This window comes from Aegilops tauschii, chromosome 4 (assembly GCF_002575655.3).
Source record: "Aegilops tauschii subsp. strangulata cultivar AL8/78 chromosome 4, Aet v6.0, whole genome shotgun sequence".
Lineage (NCBI taxonomy): Eukaryota > Viridiplantae > Streptophyta > Magnoliopsida > Poales > Poaceae > Aegilops > Aegilops tauschii.
Window position 1 is genome coordinate 212,553,898 of NC_053038.3, and position 21,280 is coordinate 212,575,177.

The following is a 21,280-nucleotide window of genomic DNA, read 5'->3' on the forward strand; positions in this document are numbered from 1 at the left end:
TTATGGAAAAGAACTTGCATGACATCTTTTGTCCTACCCTCCCATGGCAACGGGGTCCTATCAGAAACTAAGGGATATTAAGGCCTCCTTTTAATAGAGTACCGGACCAAAGCATTAACACATAGTGAATACATGAACTCCTCAAACTACGGTCATCACCGGGAGTGGTCCCGATTATTGTCACTTCGGGGTTACCGGATCATAACACATAGTAGGTGACTATTGACTTGCAAGATAGGATCAAGAACTCATATATATTCATGAAAACATAATAGGTTCAGATCTGAAATCATGGCACTCGGGCCCTAGTGACAAGCATTAAGCATAGCAAAGTCATAGCAACATCAATCTCAGAACATAATGGATACTAGGGATCAAACCCTAGCAAAACTAACTCGATTACATGGTAAATCTCATCCAACCCATCACCGTCCAGCAAGCCTACAATGGAATTACTCACGCATGGCGGTGAACATCATGAAATTGGTGATGGAGGAAGGTTGATGATGACGATGGCGACGGACTCCCCTCTCCGGAGCCCCGAACGGACTCCAGATCAGCCCTCCCGAGAGAGATTAGGGCTTGGCGGCGGCTCCATATCGTAAAACGCGATGCATCCTTCTCTCTGGTTTTTTTCTCCCCGAACGTGAATATATGGAGTTGGAGTTGAGGTCAGTGGAGCACCAGGGGGCCCACGAGGCAGGGGGCGCGCCCAGGGGGGTAGGCGCGCCCCCACCCTCGTGGACAGGGTGTGGGCCCCCTGGTCTTGATTCTTTCGCCAGTATTTTTTATATATTCCAAAAATATTCTCCGTGAAGTTTCAGGTCATTCCGAGAACTTTTATTTCTGCACAAAAATAACACCATGGCAATTCTGCTGAAAACAGCGTCAATCCGGGTTAGTTCCATTCAAATTATGTAAGTTAGAGTCCAAAACAAGGGCAAAAGTGTTTGGAAAAGTAGATACGATGGAGACGTATCAACTCCCCCAAGCTTAAACCTTTGCTTGTCCTCAAGCAATTCAGTTGATAAACTGAAAGTGATAAAGAAGAACTTATACAAACTCTGTTTGCTCTTATTGTTGTAAATATGTAAAGCCAACATTCAAGTTTTCAGCAAAGATTATGAACTAACCATATTCACAATAACGCTTAGGTCTCATGTTTACTCATATCAATGGCATAATCAACTAGCGAGCAATAATAATAATTCTCGGATGACAACACTTTCTCAAAACAATCATAATATGATATAACAAGATGGTATCTCGCTAGCCCTTTCTGAGACCGCAAAACATAAATGCAGAGCACCTTTAAAGATCAAGGACTGACTAGACATTGTAATTCATGGTAAAAGAGATCCAGTCATAGTCATACTCAATATAAATTAACAGTAATGGATGCAAATGACAGCTGTGCTCTCCAACTGGTGCTTTTTAATAAGAGGAGGATGACTCAACATAAAAGTTAATAGATAGGCCCTTCGCAGAGGGAAGCAGGGATTTGTAGAGGTGCCAGAGCCCGGTTTTGAAATAGAGATAAATAATATTTTGAGTGGCATACTTTCATTGTCAACATAACAACCGAGAGATCTCGATATCTTCCATGCTACACACATTATAGGCGGTTCCCAAGCAGAATGGCAAAGTTTATACCCCCCACCACCAACAAGCATCAATCCATGGCTTGCTCGAAACAACGAGTGCCTCCAACTAGCAACAGCCCTGGGGGAGTTTTGTTTACAATTATTTCGATTTGATTTGCTTAGAGCATGGGACTGGGCATCCCGGTGACCAGCCATTTTCTCGTGAGTGAGGAGCGGAGTCCACTCCTTTTGAGAATAACCCACCTAGCATGGAAGATACAGACAACCCTAGTTGATACATGAGCTATTCGAGCATACAAAGCAGAATTTCATTTGAAGGTTTAGAGTTTGGCACATACAAATTTACTTGAAACGGCAGGTCGATACCGCGTAAAGGAAGGTATGGTGGACTCATATGGAATAACTTTGGGGTTTATGGAAGTGGATGCACAAGCAGTATTCCCGCTTAGTACAAGTGAAGGCTAGAAAAAGACTGGGAAGCGACCAACTAGAGAGCGACAACAGTCATGAACATGCATTAAAATTAATAAACATTGAATGCAAGCATGAGTAGGATATAACCCACCATGAACATAAATATCGTGGAGGCTATGTTGATTTTGTTTCAACTACATGTGTGAACATGTGCCAAGTCAAGTCACTTGAATCGTTCAAAGGAGGATACCACCCTATTATACCACATCACAACCATTTTAATAGCATGTTGGCACGCAAGGTAAACCATTATAAACTCCTAGCAAATTAAGCATGGCATGAGCAACTATAATCTCTAATTGTCATTGCAAACATGTTTCATTCATAATAGGCTGAATCAGGAACGATGAACTAATCATATTTACAAAAACAAGAGAGGTCGAGTTTATACCAGCTTCTCTCATCTCAATAAGTCCATCATATATCGTCATTATTGCCTTTCACTTGCACGACCGAACGATGTGAATAATAATAATAGTGCACGTGCATTGGACTAAGCTGGAATCTGCAAGAATCTGATGCAAAGGAGAAGACAAGGTAATATGGGCTCTTGGTTAAATCAACAATAATGCATATAAGAGCCACTTCAACATTTTCATTATGATCTTCTCCTCTCGACCCCCAAAGAAAAGAAATAAAATAAAACTATTTACACGGGAAAGCTCCCAACAAGCAAAAGAAGAACGAGAAATCTTTTTGGGTTTTCTTTTAGTTATTACTACTACAGGCATGAAAAGTAAACTAGCTAAAAGCTACAACTATTTTTTTTGGTTTTTCTTAAGGTTATTCAAACACACAAGAAGAAAGCAAGAAAAAGGAAAATGAATTAGCATGAATAGTACAATGAAAAGTATGAACACCGACAACTGGCATGAGTGTGTGGACATGAATGTAATGTCGGTGAGAAATACGTACTCCCCCAAGCTTAGGCTCTTGCCACTCCTTATTCCAAAATCTATCAAATCTTTACCCAAGGACTTGAAAACTTCACAACACAAAACTTCAACAGAAAAAAATCTTATGAGCTCCGTTAGTATAAGAAAATAAACCACCACTTTAAGGTACTGTAATGAACTCATTCTTTATTTATATTGGTGTTAAACCTAATGTATTCCAACTTCTCTATGGTTCATACCCCCCGATACTACTCATAGATTCATCAAAATAAGCAAACAACACACGAAAAATAGAATCTGTCATAACAGAACAGTCTGTAGCAATCTGTATCATTCGAATACTTCTGTAACTCCAAAAATTCTGAAAAACTAGGACAACCTGGATAATTTGTATATTAACCTTCTGCAAAAAGAATCAGTATTTTATCACGTTCTGGTGAATTTTAACAATTATTTTTGTGAGCACAAAGTTTCTGTCTTTTTCAGCAAGATCAAACAACTATCACCCAAGAAGATCCTATCAGTTCTACTTGTCACGAATACTAATTAAAACATAAAACCACATCTAAACAAAGGATAGATGAATTATTTATTACTAAACAAGAGCAAAAGCAAAGAACAAAAAATAAAATTGGGTTGCCTCTCAACAAGCGCTATTGTTCAATGCCCCTAGCTAGGCATTTTTTATTGCAAGGATAATTCAGACAACAGACAAAAAATACTATTTTTGCTTTATTTAATCTAAATAATAGAAAGTAAAAGGAGGGTACAGAAGGTTGTGCTTTCTAACTTCATCCATCTCATGCTCATCAAAAGGAATCCACTAATAAGGTTGATCAAGTCTTGTTAACAAACTCTTTTCGAATAACATGGAACCGGAGAAATTTCGGATAACACTATGTTACCTCAACAGGGATATGCACATCCCCAACAATAAGAATATCATATTTCTTCTTGACAGTAGGAAGAGGAAATTCAAAACCTCCAATAGTAATAGTTGAAAATTTTCCAATAGAATTGATACTCTGGACTTGAGGTTGTTTCCTCGGAAAGTGTACCATATGCTCATTACCATTAACATGAAAAGTGGCATCGCCTTTGATGCAATCAAGAACAGCCCCTGCAGTATTAAAAAAGGGTCTACCAAGGATAATTGACATACTATCGTCCTCAGGAATATCCAGAATAACAAAGTCCGTTAAAATAGTAACGTTTGCAAACACAACAGGCACATCCTCATAAATACCGACAGGTATAACAGTTGATTTATCAACCATTTGCAAAGATATTTCAGTATGTGTCAACTTATTCAAATCAAGTCTATGATATAAAGAGAGAGGCATAACACTAACACCGGCTCCAAGATCACATAAAGCAGTTCTAACATAGATTCTTTTAATGGAGCATGGTATATTTGGTACTCCTGGATCTCCTAGTTTCTTAGGTATTCCACCCTTACAAGTATAATTAGCAAGCATGGTGAAAATTTCAGCTTCCGGCATCTTTCTCTTATTTGTAACAATGTCCTTCATATACTTGGCATAAGGATTCATTTTAAGCATATCAGTAAAATGCATACGCAAGAAGATAGGTCTAATCATTTCAGCAAAGCGCTCAAAATCCTCATCATCCTTTTTCTTGGATGGTTTGGGAGGAAAAGGCATGGGTTTCTGAACCCATGGTTCTCTTTCTTTACCGTGCTTCCTAGCAACGAAGTCTCTCTTATCACAACGTTGATTCTTTGATTGTGGGTTATCAAGATCAACAGCAGGTTCAATCTCTACATCATTGTCATTGCTAGGTTGAGCATCAACATGCACATCATCATTAATATTATCACTAGGTTCATGTTCCTCACCAGATTGTGTTTCAGCATCAGAAATAGAAATAACATTGGGATTCTCAGGTATGTTAACAACAGGTTCACTAGAAGCATGCAAAGTCCTATCATTTTTTGTTTTCTTTCTTTTAGAAGGACTAGGTGCATCAACATTAGTTCTCTGAGAATCTTGTTCAATTCTCTTAGGGTGGCCCTCAGGATACAAAGGTTCCTGAGTCATTTTACCCCCTCTAGTCATAACTCTAACAACATTATCATTTTTCTTATTATTTAATTCATTGAGCAAATCATTTTGAGCTTTAAGTACTTGTTCTACTTGAGTGGTAACCATAGAAGCATGTTTACTAATGAGTTTAAGTTCACCTTTAACTCTAGACATATAATCACTCAAGTGTTCAATCATATAAGCATTGCGTTTCAATTGTCTACCAACATAAGCATTGATGTTTTCTTGTTTAACAATAAAATTATCAAACTCATCTAAGCATTGGCTAGCAGACCTATAACGAGGAATATCACCTTCATCAAATCTATAGAGAGAATTTACCTTTACTACCTGTGTCGGGTTATCAAGATCATGTGTTTCCTCAACAGGCGGCAAATTAAGACCATGTATTTCTTCAATAGGAGGCAAATTCTTAACATCTTTAGCTTTACTACCTTTTTCTTTCGTAGATTTCTTTGCCTCTTGCATATCTTTAGGACTGAGAAATAGAATACCCCTTTTCTTCGGAGTTGGCTTAGGAGTTGGTTCAGGAAGTGTCCAATTATGTTCATTAGTCAACATATTATTCAATAGCAATTCAGCTTGATCAACTGTTCTTTCCCTGAAAACACAACCAGCACAACTATCCAGGTGGTCTCTGGAAGCATCGGTTAGTCCATTATAAAAGATATCAAGTATTTCATTTTTCTTGAGAGGATGATCAGGCAAAGCATTAAGTAATTGGAGAAGCCTCCCCCAAGCTTGTGGGAGACTCTTCTTCAATTTGCACAAAGTTATATATTTCCCTTAAAGCAGCTTGTTTCTTATGAGCGGGGAAATATTTAGCAGAGAAGTAATAAATCATATCCTGGGGACTACGCACACAACCAGGATCAAGAGAATTAAACCATATTTTAGCATCACCCTTTAATGAGAACGGAAATAATTTAAGGATATAGTAGTAGCGAGTTTTCTCATCATTAGTGAACAGGGTGGCTATATCATTTAATTTAGTAAGATGTGCCACAACAGTTTCAGATTCATAGCCATAAAAAGGATCAGATTCCACCAAAGTAATTATCTCTGAATCAACAGAGAAATCATAATCCTTATCAGTAACACAGATAGGTGAAGTAGCAAAATCAGGGTCATATTTCATTCTAGCATTCAGAGATTTTTCTTTCAGCTTAGCTAATAATTTCTTAAGATCATTTCTATCATTGCAAGCAAGAAAGTCTCTAGCAGTTTCTTCATCCATAACATAAGCCTCAGGCACAACAGGCAATTCATATCTAAGGGGAGAATCTTCATCATCACTTTCATCAATATTATCAGTTTCAATAATTTCATTCTCTCTAGCCTAGCAAGTTGTTCATCAAGGAATTCACCTAGTGGCACAGTAGTATCAAGCATAGAAGTAGTTTCATCATAAGTATCATGCAAAGCAGAAGTGGCATCATCAACAACATGCGACATATCAGAATTAATAGCAGAAGCAGGTTTAGGTGTCGCAAGCCTACTCAAAACAGAAGGTGAATCAAGTGCAGAGCTAGATGGCAGTTCCTTACCTCCCCTCGTAGTTGAGGGATAAATTTTGGTTTTCTCATCTTTCAAGTTCCTCATAATGACCAGCAGATATAAATCCCAAGTGACTCAAAGAATAGAGCTATGCTCCCCGGCAACGGCGCCAGAAAATAGTCTTGATAACCCACAAGTATAGGGGATCGCAACAGTTTTCGAGGGTAGAGTATTCAACCCAAATTTATTGATTCGACACAAGGGGAGCCAAAGAATATTCTCAAGTATTAGCAGTTGAGTTGTCAATTCAACCACACCTGGATAACTTAATATCCGCAACAAAGTATTTAGTAGCAAAGTAGTATGAAAGTAACGGTAACGGTGGCAAAAGTAACAGTAGCAGTTTTGTGGTAATCGTAACAATGGCAACGGCAAAGTAACTAAGCAAAGAGCAATATGTGAAAAGCTCGTAGGCATTGGATCGGTGATGGAGAATTATGTCGGATGCGATTCCTCATGCAATAGTTATAACATAGGGTGACACACAACTAGCTCCAATCCATCAATGTAATGTAGGCATGCATTTCGAATATAGTCATAGGTGCTTATGGAAAAGAACTTGTATGACATATTTTGTCCTACCCTCCCGTGGTAGCGGGGTCCTATCGGAAACTAAGGGATATTAAGGCCTCCTTTTAATAGAGTACCGGACCAAAGCATTAACACATAGTGAATACATGAACTCCTCAAACTACGGTCATCACCGGGAGTGGTCCCGATTATTGTCACTTCGGGGTTACCGGATCATAACACATAGTAGGTGACTATTGACTTGCAAGATAGGATCAAGAACTCATATATATTCATGAAAACATAAGAGGTTCAGATCTGAAATCATGGCACTCGGGCCCTAGTGACAAGCATTAAGCATAGAAAAGTCATAGCAACATCAATCTCAGAACATAATGGATACTAGGGATCAAACCCTAGCAAAACTAACCCGATTACATGGTAAATCTCATCCAACCCATCACCGTCCAGCAAGCCTATGATGGAATTACTCACGCACGGCGGTGAGCATCATGAAATTGGTGATGGAGGAAGGTTGATGATGACGATGGCGACGGATTCCCCTCTCCAGAGCGCCGAACGGACTCCAGATTAGCCCTCTCGAGAGAGATTAGGGCTTGGTGGCGGCTCCGTATCGTAAAACGCGATGAATCCTTCTCTCTAATTTTTTCCCCCCGAACATGAATATATGGAGTTGGATTTGAGGTCGGTGGAGCACCAGGGGGCCCACGAAGCAGGGGCGCGTGCCCAAGGGGGTAGGCGCACCCCCACCCTCTTGGATAGGGTGTGGGCCCCCTGGTCTTTATTCTTTCGCCAGTATTTTTTATATATTCCAAAAATATTCTTCGTGAAGTTTCAGGTCATTCTGAGAACTTTTATTTCTGCACAAAAATAACACCATGGCAATTCTGCTGAAAACAGCGTCAGTCCGGGTTAGTTCCATTCAAATCATGCAAGTTAGAGTCCAAAACAAGGGCAAAAGTGTTTGGAAAAGTAGATACGATGAGACGTATCAAGGAACAGTAGGACTTCTATGAGACTGTCTTGGTAGACAAGAAGCCTATTATCAGTGATATGAGATGGGTTGATTGGACATACATCGACGACAATGAGGACTACTTCCCAGGTGTGCATGAGAGCTTCAGGATGAACGAAGTCGATAAGTTTTTTGGTCAAAAGTTGACAAAGTAGAATGATGAAATGATTATGCAATTCTACTCCACTGCTCATTTCTATCCAGATAGCAAGATTGTCTGGATGATAGAAGGAACCAGATATCAATCTTCAATTTCTGAATGGGCCAAGTTGATCAATGCCCCCAAGGAAGATGAAAATGACACGGATGTATATGCCAAGCCAAGGAAGGATCACAACTCCATGGCAAACATGTACAAGACCATTCCAGATGATGCCTTGGAGACTCACAAGCTTGGGTCCATATATTATCTGCTGTAAGGATTGACCACCATCAACACCATCTTGAGGCACACTCTGTTGCCCAAGTCAGGAGATCATAGGATGATCCGTGGTCACTCCATCAACTTGGTTCATATCTTTGATGTGCCCCAAAAGTTCAAAGTGATGACTCTAATTGTTGAGACAGTGAAGAGAACTGTAGCTGATCAGAAGAGATCTTGTGGATATACCCCTTACATACAGATGCTAATCAACTCCAAGATGGGGACATGAACATATCTTCTTGATAAAGAGCATCTTCCCCTGAGGCGAGAATTTGAAGACAATGAGATTGTCATGGATGAATCTCATCCAACCAGCGCAGAAGCATGGGAGGAGAGAGAGAGAGAGAGAGAGAGCCAAGGCTGCTAAAGCAGCAAGGGCAGCTAGTGTACCAGATGCTTCACAAGTGATGCTCAAGACCAAGCAAGGTAAACTCAGTTATCTGCTTGAGGCTACTGTGAGGATTGAGAAGGGCCTGGCCACCCTGACTCAGGATGAAGAAAGTCTTGAGAGGATCATTGAGACCAAATTCCATGATCTAGATGTGAAGGTTACAGAGATCCAGACTACTGTGGAGAAGCTCCAGGAAGAAGTTGAGGACATCAGTGACAGACCAACCACTGATGCTTTTCAGAGAGTGCCAAGGGCACAAAGGTCTACAGCTGTGCCAGTTTTCAGAGACTCTAGGACTACCATTTCAGCACCTGCAACAACCGCCTCAGTCGTACCTCAAGTTTCAACTCCTCCAACTCCACAGACGTCTACTGAAGCTTTTGCAGATGGACTCCTCTCCACGCCATCTACGCACACCGGAGCAACAAGCCAGAAGACCACTCCAGGAGCTCCCAGAGATCATGCCTAGAGTGCCGCATAGCACTATGCATTTTGAAGCTTTTTGGTAACTTGTTGCCAAAGGGGGAGAAAGTGTATAGATCATTAGGCTTCAAGGGAGAGAGCATTTTGTCTTTCATTGCTTCTCTTGCTACTTTGATCGTTTGCTCGTTTGATTCTTGCTACAATATTTGTGCTTGTTTGTGAGATACTCTTGTGATCATGTGTTTGATCATATTATACTTTAATGTGTGCTTGTATGATGATATCTATGATATTTGTGTATGATCAATCATGTTTACCCTTGGTGATGAGTGCATGTTATTTAAATCTTATATTTTTGAGCGCTCCACCAAGATGTATGTGACATGGAAGAGTGACCCATGATCCTAATCGATTGTGCATTTGCATTCAAAAGAAAATTTTAAAATAATGCACAAATTTAGGGGGAGCTCTTGCTTATCACATACTTCTCAAAGCGATGATGTATTTCATTTATATTATCATCTTTCAAAGCTTTGATCTCTAGCCTTCCCCAAGTTGCTTTCCACTCAAATCACAAACTTCCACTACTCATTTTCTGAGAGAGAACCACCTACTCATGTGTTGAGACCAAGACATTCCAATCCAACCACAAGAATCTTGATCTCTAGCCTTCCCCAAGTTGCTTTCCACTCAAATCATCTTTTCACCATAGCCAAATCTGTGACAGAGAATTGTGTATTGGGGAGACTATCATTTGAAGCACAAGAGCAAGGAGTTCATCATCATCACACCATCTATTACCTTTTGGAGAGTGGTGTCTCCTAGATTGGTTAGGTGTCACTTGGGAGCCTCCGTCAAGATTGTGGAGTTGAACCAAGGAGTTTGTACGGGCAAGGAGATCGCCTACTTCGTGAAGATCTACCCGAGTGAGGCAAGTGCTTCGTGGGCGATGGCCATTATGGGATAGACAAGGTTGCTTCTCCGTGGACCCTTCGTGGGTGGAGCCCTCCGTGGACTCGCGCAACCATTACCCTTCGTGAGTTGAAGTCTCCATCAACATGGACGTATGATAGCACCACCTATCGGAACCACGCAAAAAATCTCCGTGTCTACATTGCGTTTGCCTTCTCCAAACCCTTCCCTTTACCTTCATACGCAATGTTTTACTTTCCGCTGCTATACTCTTAGAATTGCATGTGTAGGTTGATTGCTTGACTTGTGCGAAGTTGCTAAAATATGCCAAGACTTAAAATTGATAAAAGGCTAGATTTTTATTTGGTCAAGTAGTCTAATGACCCCCCCTCTAGACCTACTTTCGATCCTACAATTCTGCAGGGACTTCCTCAGTCCTTCAGCTTCGTGTCGCAGCACATCTGATCGATGTCTTTCAACTTGAAGTTGAGATTCAAGAAGATGAACTGATTCAGGCTGTGAGTTCTAAGAGCTTGTGCCAGCAATAGTGGCCAGTAACTCGAACACTACATCAAGACATGACTTTTGGGTTGTCTCACTGTCGTCAACATAGTTTTTATCAGTTTTCTTTGAGACCAACAGGGATGTCTCACTATCTTGAACCTTATCTGCATTACTTCCTTTACCATTGCATAACGAGGTACTCTACTCCAATATTTTGTCTGCATTCTAAAAGAGAAACAAGCAGACACATCATAGGTTTACCATGTTGTATATGAAGCTGATTTTGGTAAATCAGTTCAGTAGTAAAGTGGACAGGATAATAGCATGAAACAAACATACATCTATGTATCATGGTCACTGTATGGTCTATATCATTCTATTTTTTGTTGCCAAATCAAGATATAGACACAGTTCAAATAATATCTGTTTAAGACAAAGCAGAATAGACAAAATATAAGTGTGGGAAACTACAGAGCAATAACAACACTTGTAATGTGCATGACATGAGAACATAACTGTTTATTCAATTGAAACTGGAATCTACATAGAGCAAGTTACAACAGCAAACCAGTTAAAGAAACATGTTTAAAACATACCTGTTGCTTCATTGGAGTTTCAATTCCATCCTTCAAATTTGAAAATAGTTGCTATGAGTAAATACAGTGATGCAAGAGCAAAGGAGTATGAACCATAGCTACAGAACCTGACCCGAGAACAATTCTTTTTCTGCTTTAACTATTAACTTGGGGTTCGGAGTGGTGGTCTTCGTGCTTTGGGCACTGCAGTTGCCTTACTAACTGCTCGTGTTTGGGTGCTCTGTGGTGGAGACGGTGCTGTGTCAACTGGAACTGGGTTACTATCTGCTGGGGTTGGGGTTAGAAGGGGTGTAGCTGGTTCTCTATCCAACTGGGTAGGGGTACAATCTGCGAAAGTCTGGGTTATGTGTGGTGGGGCTGGTTCTTGGGCAAGTACAACCGTGGTTCTATCTGCATTGACTGGTAGCACTATCTTTTCCGAAGACCGTGTTGTTACTCCCTTAGATACTGCCATCACCCTCTCCAATTCAAATGGTTGATAAACAAGAAAAGTAATTGAATGTACAGTGGTGCAATGGATAGTGGGGAATAAAAGAGGGCATGAAATAATTCACATTTATGTTGTCTAACCAAACAGGATAGCATGACACAGTTTCACATATATGATGGCTAACTAAACAGGATAGCATGACACAATTTCACATATATGATGGCTAACTAAAAAGGATGGAAAGACATAGTTCAAAATATGATGACTATGTAAACATGATGACATGATATAACTATATAATGTGTTTATTAAATGGGTTGGCATGCCATAATTCACATACATGCCGCCTATGGAAACATGATAGCATGATATAATTCATGGATAGAATGACATAATTCAAAATATGATGATTGTAAACACTAAACACGATGAGATGATATAACTATATGATGTCTTTATTAAATGGGTTGGCATGCCATAATTCAGATAGATGATGTCTATGATTGCCATAATAGGACTGGTCATCTGTCTCTGAATCCTCCTCTGAGGAGCTATCCGTAACCAGCGAGATATGCACTTCGTCAGATAGCATAGTCTACTCTGAAGACCTTGTTTTCAATCCAGAATTTTCCATCACCGTGTCAAATGGCTGATGCACACGGAGAGTAGTTGAATGTACTAACACCGTTGACAAATGTAATACGTAATGAAGAAAAGGATGGCATGATATAATTCACATATAAGACTGGCTAAGCAGGATGACATTGCAAAATTCACATATATGATGCCTGGCTAAACAAGATGGTGTTGCATAATTCACATATACGATAAAGAAACTAAACAGATGTCATTCACACAAAGCATGTTTAAACTAAGCAGATGACATATTTGATGTAATCCCTCCGTCCCGAAATTCATGTCGCAGGGGGTTTCAAATTTGAACTACCGCATTTTTTACAAAACACCCTTCCACAACTTCGAATTCTCTCAAAGCAACCCGCACGCAGGCTCAGGTCGGGGAAGATCCTGCCGCCGGCTGGGCTCCAGGTCGGTGGAGCTCCTGCTGCTGCTACCGATGGAGCTCCTGCCGTTGCTGCATCTTATCCTGCAGATTCTCCCCTGCTGCCGGCCGCTGCTTCCGCACAGGAGCTGCCCCCACTCCAAAAACGAGCCCGTCTCCTCCCCCTCCGGCAGTGGTGTCCGCACAGGGGCTCGGCACCGTCGCACCTCCTTAGTCCTTCCCGAGCATACCAGGAGCTCCGCCTAGCCGATACCTATGCCCTCCTTGAGCCACGCTTGCCGGGAAGCCGCTGATCGACGGAATAGATCCCGTCTCCTCCCACTCCGGCCGCCGATTCCGCACACGAGCTCAACGCCATCGCTCCTCCTCTGGTTTTCCCGAGCGGCTCAACAGCTTCAGGGTGATCTTCGGGTCCTCCAGGTCACTTTTCCCCCGTCGATTGGTTGCTGGTTCGCCTGGCCATGGTGGTCTGCCGCTTGCTGCCATTGGAGCTCGCCAGTAGCTCCTACGGTGACCAAAAACCGGCGCCGCTGCCATTGGAGTATCACCCACGTTCAGGTGCATGCACGCCCGCCCATGCTGCATGCTTGCCGGTGGAGCTCATGCTCGTGCTGACATGCTGTTCTTCGCTGCTGATCTTCTCTGAAGAAGAAGGTACAGTATAATCTTTGGTCTTCTACTGTTCTTCCCCTGTCGATTGATCTATAGCGACTATTGTTGTTTTAATCTCTTCATCATGCTATTGCTTGATGTATCAAAAATTAACTCGTAAGATATGTGACTTAGATCAGTCATTCGAGATAACACTATTTATGCATGGCAATGAGTACAGACCTGATAATTAAGTAACTGACTTGTGTTAAAAAATGTACTCCATTCCAATTTAGCTTGGATTCACAAGCACATAGATGCATCCACAACTCCATAAATTCTGCCACATTAAGTCAAGTATCATTGTCAGACAGTTTTGAGCCACTAACTGGAAATGTTTAGGTTGTAAAAATGTTCAGTTTCTGAATATGTTTAGGTTTGGACTTGTGGCTGTACTTTGCAATTTAAATATGTTCAGGTTGTAAAAATGGGACAACAGTATAACATCAAGCAAAACTCTTGCAAATTTTCAGTTTCGACAGTGTCAAAGCATACAGTAGTAGTGACAATAATTTTGATAATTCACGCAAATTAATTGAACCTATCTATGGCTGAGATGGCAAGATCTGCCTGGGGGAGACCCATGTTCATGATGTTGCTTGTTGCTGCTTGATTTACAATTTACATGACAGTGACCTTGATTTACAATTTAAATGACAGTGATCCTTATTTTGTTTACTTACTTCACTGATCATGCATATGTAAATGGCAGGACTGCATTTTTTACCTAATTTATGATGGCTCATGTAACTGCTATGGGTATGCACCCAAAGAATGCCTGCCAGGGGATGCTAGTTTGAAAAGAACTGAATATTCTAAATAGGCCTTCGTAAAAGATACGAAACTGAATTGAAAAAGTTTTGGAAAATTTGCTTGGCAACCCTCAGATGTCAATCTAGAAAATACTCCCATATCTTTGAATACTTCTTCACCCTTATGATTTAGCTGTTGATATTTTCTTGACACTTTGAAACTATTGCAAGTAGAGTAAAATTTAGTTAAAACTACTGTAAGTAGAGTAAAATTCAGTTAAAACTACTGTACGTAGAGTAACATGGTGTATATTCCTTGTTAAATATTTCTTGTTTGACTTGCATACTCATTTTGTGTGTTCATATTCTTGTTATGGTACCATGGTGTACTCATCTTTTGTCATTAATGGCAGGAACACATAACTATGGATTTGAACTTGATGCCTCAAGAGGAAGAATATGAAGCTATTGATTTGAACTTGATGCCTCAAGAGGAAGACAATGAAGCTATGAATTTGAATTGGATCCCTGAAGTGGAGGAACCTCAAGTGGCAGAGAATGGAGCTATGGATTTAAACTTGATGCCTCAAGAGCAAGACGATGAAGCTATGAATTGGATGCCTCAAGAAGATGAAGGGGAAGACGGTGAAGCTCAAGAGGAAGAGGATGAAGTTATGAATTGGATACTTCAAGAGAAAAGAAGAGAATTGTCAGATAAGGAGAGTCATGGTGTTTACTTCGCCTTGCTAGTAATCGAGCTCAGAGATGGGTCTGTTCAACCAGACGACAAGCTGCTAGTCTCAACCCTGTTGAACATAAGTGTATGATCTGTTCAAAGAATCTAGGAAGACGCCAAAAAGCAAATTGCCGATGGCAAAGAAGTAGATGTCTCAAGCAAGAAGCCAGGAATATCTGGCCGAAAGATAAAGGAGCTGGATCTAGCGAGGACCTCAACAATCCCACTGAATAAAAGAAGGACAATTCAATCTCTGGCACGGTCTCTAGGTGTGGCCCAATTGACCCTACATAAGAGGTTCCAGTTGAATGAGCTCAACCGCATCAAAAGCACTGTGAAGCCTCACCTCAAGCCAGAGAACAAGCTTGCGAGATTGAAATTTTGTATGTCCATGCTCGATGACAATTCGATCTCAACTTCTCGGGCTATGTCTAAGCCAATGACCAATATGGTTCACATTGATGAAAAGTGGTTTGACATGACAAGAGTGAAGAATAGTTACTATGTACTTCCAGGAGAACCTGAGCCCAAGCGCACCATGTCAAACACTCACAACATTGGGAAGGTAATGTTCCTAACAGCTGTGGCCAGGAATCGATATAACAATGAGGGGGAGCTAACATTCGATGGGAAGATCGGCATTTGGGTATTCATCGAAGAGACTGAGGCGGTGCGGACAAATCAGAACAGAGCAAAGGGAACAAAAGTGTTGACATTAGTGAAAGTAACCAGGCCTGTGTGCAGAGATTATCTCATCAATAAGGTTATCCCAGCAATTCAGGATAAGTGGCCTGACGATGATGAGGGAGAAACAATATTCATCCAACAGGATAACGCAAAGCCTCATGTCCTTCCCAATGATGTAGATTTTCGAGAAGCTGTGGAACAAACTGATCTTGACATCCGATTGCTACAACAGCCCCCAAATAGTTCTGACTTCAATTGTTTGGACCTCTGCTTCCATAACTCTCTCCAGTCTCTAACTGACTGCAGGTCACCTACAAACATCCAGGAACTGGTACAGGGTGTGGAAGAGAAATTCGAGAATTATGATCCCCACAAGTTGCACAGAAGCTTTATCACATTAGAAGCAGTTATGTTTGAAGTTATGAAAGACAAAGGAGGAAATCATAAGTTGCCACACTTGCACAAGGATCGCTTTCAGAATGCTGGCATGGAAATAATCAGTGTATATTGCGACAGTTAGGTAGTTGTTGATACTAGGGCCATTATAGAAGAAATTGAAATTGCAATAGGAAAAGAAAATGAAAGGAAAGAATTAGCTATAGAAGGGAAAAGAAAGAAAAGTAAAGGGAAGGGAAGAAGTAGCAACAAAAGGGAAAAGAAAGAAAAGTAAAGGGAAGGGAAGTGAAGAAATGGCCAGAGAAAGGAAAAGAATGTTGCCAAGAGGGGAGAAAGAGACACTTATGTCATGTAGTCAGGTAGTTGTTGATACCAAGTGCTCCTTGTGCATGTCTTGTGTAATCTTGTGTCAAGAGGGGACAAAGAGGCCCTTATGTATTGTGCATGCCTTGTCTAATCCTTGTATATCAACTCCTTGTTGGAATTTATCTGGATTATTTGGATTTATTGGGATTAATTAGAATTAATTTGGGTCATTTGCATGGTCTATTTGCTTTCAGTGCTTCTTCCTTTAACTTCTTGGTTTCAATCTAAAGGTCCTTGCATCAACCTTATCTTCTTTTCTCCATGAGTTTCCCTAGCCATCAATCTTTCTGCTCTCTATAGTATGGTGAACACCTCCCCTTTTCCTAGCATTTACAAATAAAATGATCACCTAGTCTAGTCCATGATGTGACAAATGGAGGGGCATCAACCTGCACCTGTGTGATGATGCATCTTTTGGGGTTCACATATCATACAAGTTCAGAGATAAAAACAAGATCTCCTAACAATCTACTCTAGGATAAAAATATAACTCTGTTTAGAGCTAGCTTTCTTTCTAACAAAGTTACTGCTCCTAAATATGGATACGCATTTTTTTTATTTACACAAGATCTCACAGTGAACGACAATATGGGGTACTCATACTCCAACTGTAGTTGCAGCTACTCCTATTCCTTCTACTCTAGCTGCAGTAAGCAATATCACCAGCCAAACAATATCAGCAGTAGTATCTCAATAAGCAGTACTCGCTGCTATGGATGCGGCCATGGATGCATCAAACAAGTTAAAAAAACAAATTTAAACGATGCTGCTATTCAAAAATTATATGGAAAAAGCTCAAGATAATTAATCATGACTACTGTCACATGACAGATTACTCCTGTGCAATATTGTGCCATTTTTTTAAGTGCAGACTAACTCTATAAGTGCACGCTAATTCTAGAAGTGCAGACGTTTAGTTGTGAGAAAATACAGCAGGAACATTCAGTCTCTAATTTAGATGTTTAGTGCAGTCGAAAATGCAGCAATTCAGGAATCACCTGAATCAATTCAGACCACTGCTGAAGATGTCCTTGAACTACCACTCCTTCCACCTGAAGATGTTACCACTCCTTCAAAGCACAAACGTTCAGACCAGAGCATGCAACAATCCAACAGAAGATTTCGCCACTCCTTAAACTGCCACCACACGCGCCCAATCGTCGGCCTTGAGCAAAGCTGGCTTGTTCCTCACATCAAACACCTGTAGAAATCCAAGAAGACGAAGAAATTGGGTGGACATGGCCCGACCAATCCAAGAAGATAAAGAAGAAATTGCAATGGGCGTAGTATATCGAAGGGAGGAGAAGTGGAAAAAGGAGACCTTTGACAGACACCCAATCAATTTGTTTCTGTTTTTGAAGTAACCATAAATCACTTCACAGGGCTAGTTTATAGTAGAATTAAAACAAGGAGGAATGAATCACTTCACTGTTAATTTGTGTGCAGAATTTGTAACTAACAAATTTCACAGTGATCAATTTGGATGGTGTGCAAATTTTGTGTGCAGAATTCCTGTGTATTGACAGTTTCAGAATTTGCAATTTGTGTGCAGATCAGTAGGTCATCAGTTCGAACCTTCTTGGGCCCTTTTGTTTTACTTATTTTTTCCTTCCTTTCTTCAAAGAAACATGGTGATGAATGGTCAAGATTTCATCATTGCTTGCTGTCAGATTTTGCAAGCTGAAAAATCAATTCACTTAAAGCAGAAATGCAGACTGTATGTAACAGAAAATTCAGTTAAAGAAGAAGTGTAGAGTGTATGTAACAGAAAATTCAATTATATTGAAACATGAATGTTTTCAATATGCTGCTGTACTGTGTATGCATATTTTCAGAATATCACTAAATATATGCAGTGTATGCATATTTGAGAGTACTCAAATGTTCTGAAAATAAAATGGTGAGACCAAGAAAATTTAGCTAACACTGGACAGAGATGCCTCCTTGCAACAATCTCTAAGCTAACACTGGACTGAGATATCTTAGCTCTTAGCTAACACTGGACATAGATGTATGCTTGCTTGCGTTAAACTAGAAGTGATGTTGCTTGCTTGATGTTTCAAACAGTTATCCTTATCATTGCTCGGTAAATTGGCAAAAATAAAAGCCGTAAGAAGAAGTGAGGCCACCAACACCAAGAACATGGTAAATAATGATGGCCTCCACTTCAAAAAGAGGTTTGTTTCAGAAGCCAGTAACTTGCTCAACATGCAAGGAGGATCATTGTGGAGTAACTTTTACCCATAGTCGCTGAAATTCACTAGTTGCAGCACACTTTACAAGGGTACATCTCAGTTTACAAGAGTACATCTCGCATTCACTAAAATTCAGTAATCAGGGAAGAAGTGGTTCAGAGACTGCACATTCAGTAAATTCAGTAAACATGAAGTAGAGAAGAGAGGTCCAGACCCAGGCTGTAGGCGTTGGTGACGGAGATGACCCAGGCTGTAGGACTTGGAGATGATCTGCAGCAGAGGAGAAAATTTGTAGCCGCCGCCGCTGCTGCCAAATGAGCAGGCGCGCCGTGGTGTCACGGGCGCGGGGTCTTCTACCAGAGAAACAACGAAGAAGACGCCGCCGCGGTCGTATTCCTCATGGAGCTGTCGTCGTCGTCTTCCACGCTTGCAAATCCACAACCTTTATCTTACTGTCATTGTCGAGCTCGTCGGCGTTTACCTTGATGCATCTCCTGTCGTCGTCGGGCTCGTCGGCCTTTAGATTGTTGGTGGTGGTCCGGATCCAGCGCCTCCGGGCTCGCCGCCGCCGGTTCCGACGCAGCTGGAGCAGAGCGCGGCGGTAGATGGGGAAATCAAAGATTTTTATGAGGAAGGGGGAGCTTGTGGAGGCAGGCGAGCGGCAGCTGCGGTGGTGGAGCAGGAGGCAGCTGTAGTAGGGGAGCAGGGGAGCTGCGGCGGCGGGGAGCAGGGCGCCTGCAGCGGCGCGGAGTAGGGAAGCTGCAGTGGCGGGGAGCAGCGCAGCTGGGGCTTCTCTCGGAGGAGGACGACGAGGAGCGCGGGTTTGGTCGGGAGAAACCAGAGGGGCTTTTTGCAAAATTGCCCTCACGACAAGAATTACGGGACCGAGGGAGTATAAAGTAAGCAATGCAAGACACCATATGCATGATATGACCAACATCAACATGCCAAGTTAGAGCGAAGACCTTAGGGGGTAAATAGGAGTGGTTTTCTCCTTGGGAATCCCCCTCGGAACAGTTATCATCCTCTTGATTACAATCTGAAATGGGTGGAGGGGGGCTGCCTTTGCGCACACCATAGAGCGACGTCTACATCGTCTCTTTTGCTCTACATGTTCAGTTTCATTGTGTACAATAACTGACATGCATAGGAATAAAACATAGTGAGATTATGTAAGGAGTGCATGCAGAAATTGAGAGTGATAGTAGCAACCTATGGATAGACCCAAAACCAATGATAGCAGGCAGATAATGGCTTCGGTTAAAAAATACAGATAATTGCTTCTTTACTGTTTGTTTCCCACCCAACATGAAACTCATAGTAGACACCAGAGATTAACCAGATAGTAGATAGATACTATTGATTGTGGCCCCGATATGTACCCCACAACCATTTAAAAACTCAAGTTTGAGCATTAGTTTGGAGCTGACTTAGAGTCTAATCGGTGAACATGAAGATAAAGTAGCATGCAATATTAAGCGATGCATAATGTAAGCAGACATGAAAGAGTGCGACCTCTCTTGTGGACCCTGTAGTCCTTGAGGTCATCTGCTCAGTTGATGATGGTAATGCAGTTGTCGTGGCTGCCGACGGCGGCGAAGAAGATCCGAGACAGTGAAAGACAGTCTGGAGGGTGGATCCCTGCTGTGGTGGACCCTTCTGTCATTGGAGCAGCTGAGCTGGGGTGGACGACGGCGCAGCAGGAGCGGGACAAACCACACAAGGTTTTCTTTGACAACTATCTGTAAGAGAAGTAATTCTATAAGGGCTCGTTTGAATTGGAGGATTCTAACAACGCAGGGATAGGAAATACATAGTAATAGGATAGGAATGCATGTGCAAAGAATTTAAAATCACGGGATTTCTGTCAATCTGGGTGTTTGGTTCACAGGAATTTGAAGGTCACAGGAATGCAAAGAAGCATGGTCAAATTAAGTCAAACCACAAGAAAATGTACAGTTATAATGCTATTATGCTACTACCACTTAGTCTTGTTCTTCATGAATAGAAATTTGAAAAGGTGGGCGAAGTGGATATTAAAATTCCTACGTTTTTTCTTTGAAAGAGACACTAAAGGAACAAATCCTACAGTTTTCCTTTGCTGCATTCCTTTGAACCAAATGCATTAATAGTAGTACCATAGGAAACTTTCCAATTCCTATGTTTTCCTTCACTTTTCCTTTCAACCACTGGAAATTCTAGTAGGCAGGCTTGAACAGGCAAAAGCCTACACTCCAAAGATGTTTTTGTGCTACTTGTACTACTTTGGACCCAGTCCACTGCCCTACTAACTCAATTCCCAGGCCCATCTACACATGCACACCTCAAACGCACAGAAATAAATAATGATGGCTTTCGGGAGAGTCCATCACGGATAGCTAAGTTGCCTGGTACCTCACTGCTTGTCATATAGTAGGAGAAACTAATCGTATTTCACTTTACTATGTGTGCTCAGTGGACAATATATATAACATGTAGAGTAAAAAAGCGATGCAACGAGTGTACAACCTCTTTGGCGAAGCCATGTTGATCTCAGCATGATAGGTTGGTCGGTGAGGATGCTCTGGCTGATTTGGCTGTCAGAGGAGGGGAATAAGATCTTACGCATGTGGAGATGGAGCCGGGGGTACTGCTCCGCTATGATGGAGGGTTT

The 21,280-nt window shown here is 41.3% G+C and overlaps 2 protein-coding genes across 3 annotated transcripts; one reads left to right on the forward strand and one right to left on the reverse strand.

Moving 5' to 3' along the window:
* Window positions 1-235: 235 nt before the first annotated feature.
* On the reverse strand, window positions 236-19,563 carry LOC120962877 (uncharacterized). 2 transcript variants are annotated; one of them, XM_073496487.1, is made up of 4 exons: window positions 18,842-19,563; window positions 17,431-17,633; window positions 13,679-13,775; window positions 236-13,589 (listed from the first exon to the last, which is right to left on the reverse strand). In XM_073496487.1, the coding sequence occupies exon 4, from the start codon at window positions 5,599-5,601 to the stop codon at window positions 3,871-3,873; it is 1,731 nt and encodes a 576-aa protein (XP_073352588.1). In that variant the 5' UTR covers window positions 5,602-13,589; window positions 13,679-13,775; window positions 17,431-17,633; window positions 18,842-19,563; the 3' UTR covers window positions 236-3,870. The 2 variants fall into 2 exon arrangements, with proteins under 2 accessions (XP_073352588.1, XP_073352587.1); XM_073496486.1 differs by having other exon boundaries at window positions 236-13,775.
* LOC120963346 (uncharacterized) lies at window positions 15,423-16,190 on the forward strand. The gene has a single exon (XM_040387968.1). The coding sequence runs from the start codon at window positions 15,423-15,425 to the stop codon at window positions 16,188-16,190; it is 768 nt and encodes a 255-aa protein (XP_040243902.1).
* Window positions 19,564-21,280: the final 1,717 nt, after the last annotated feature.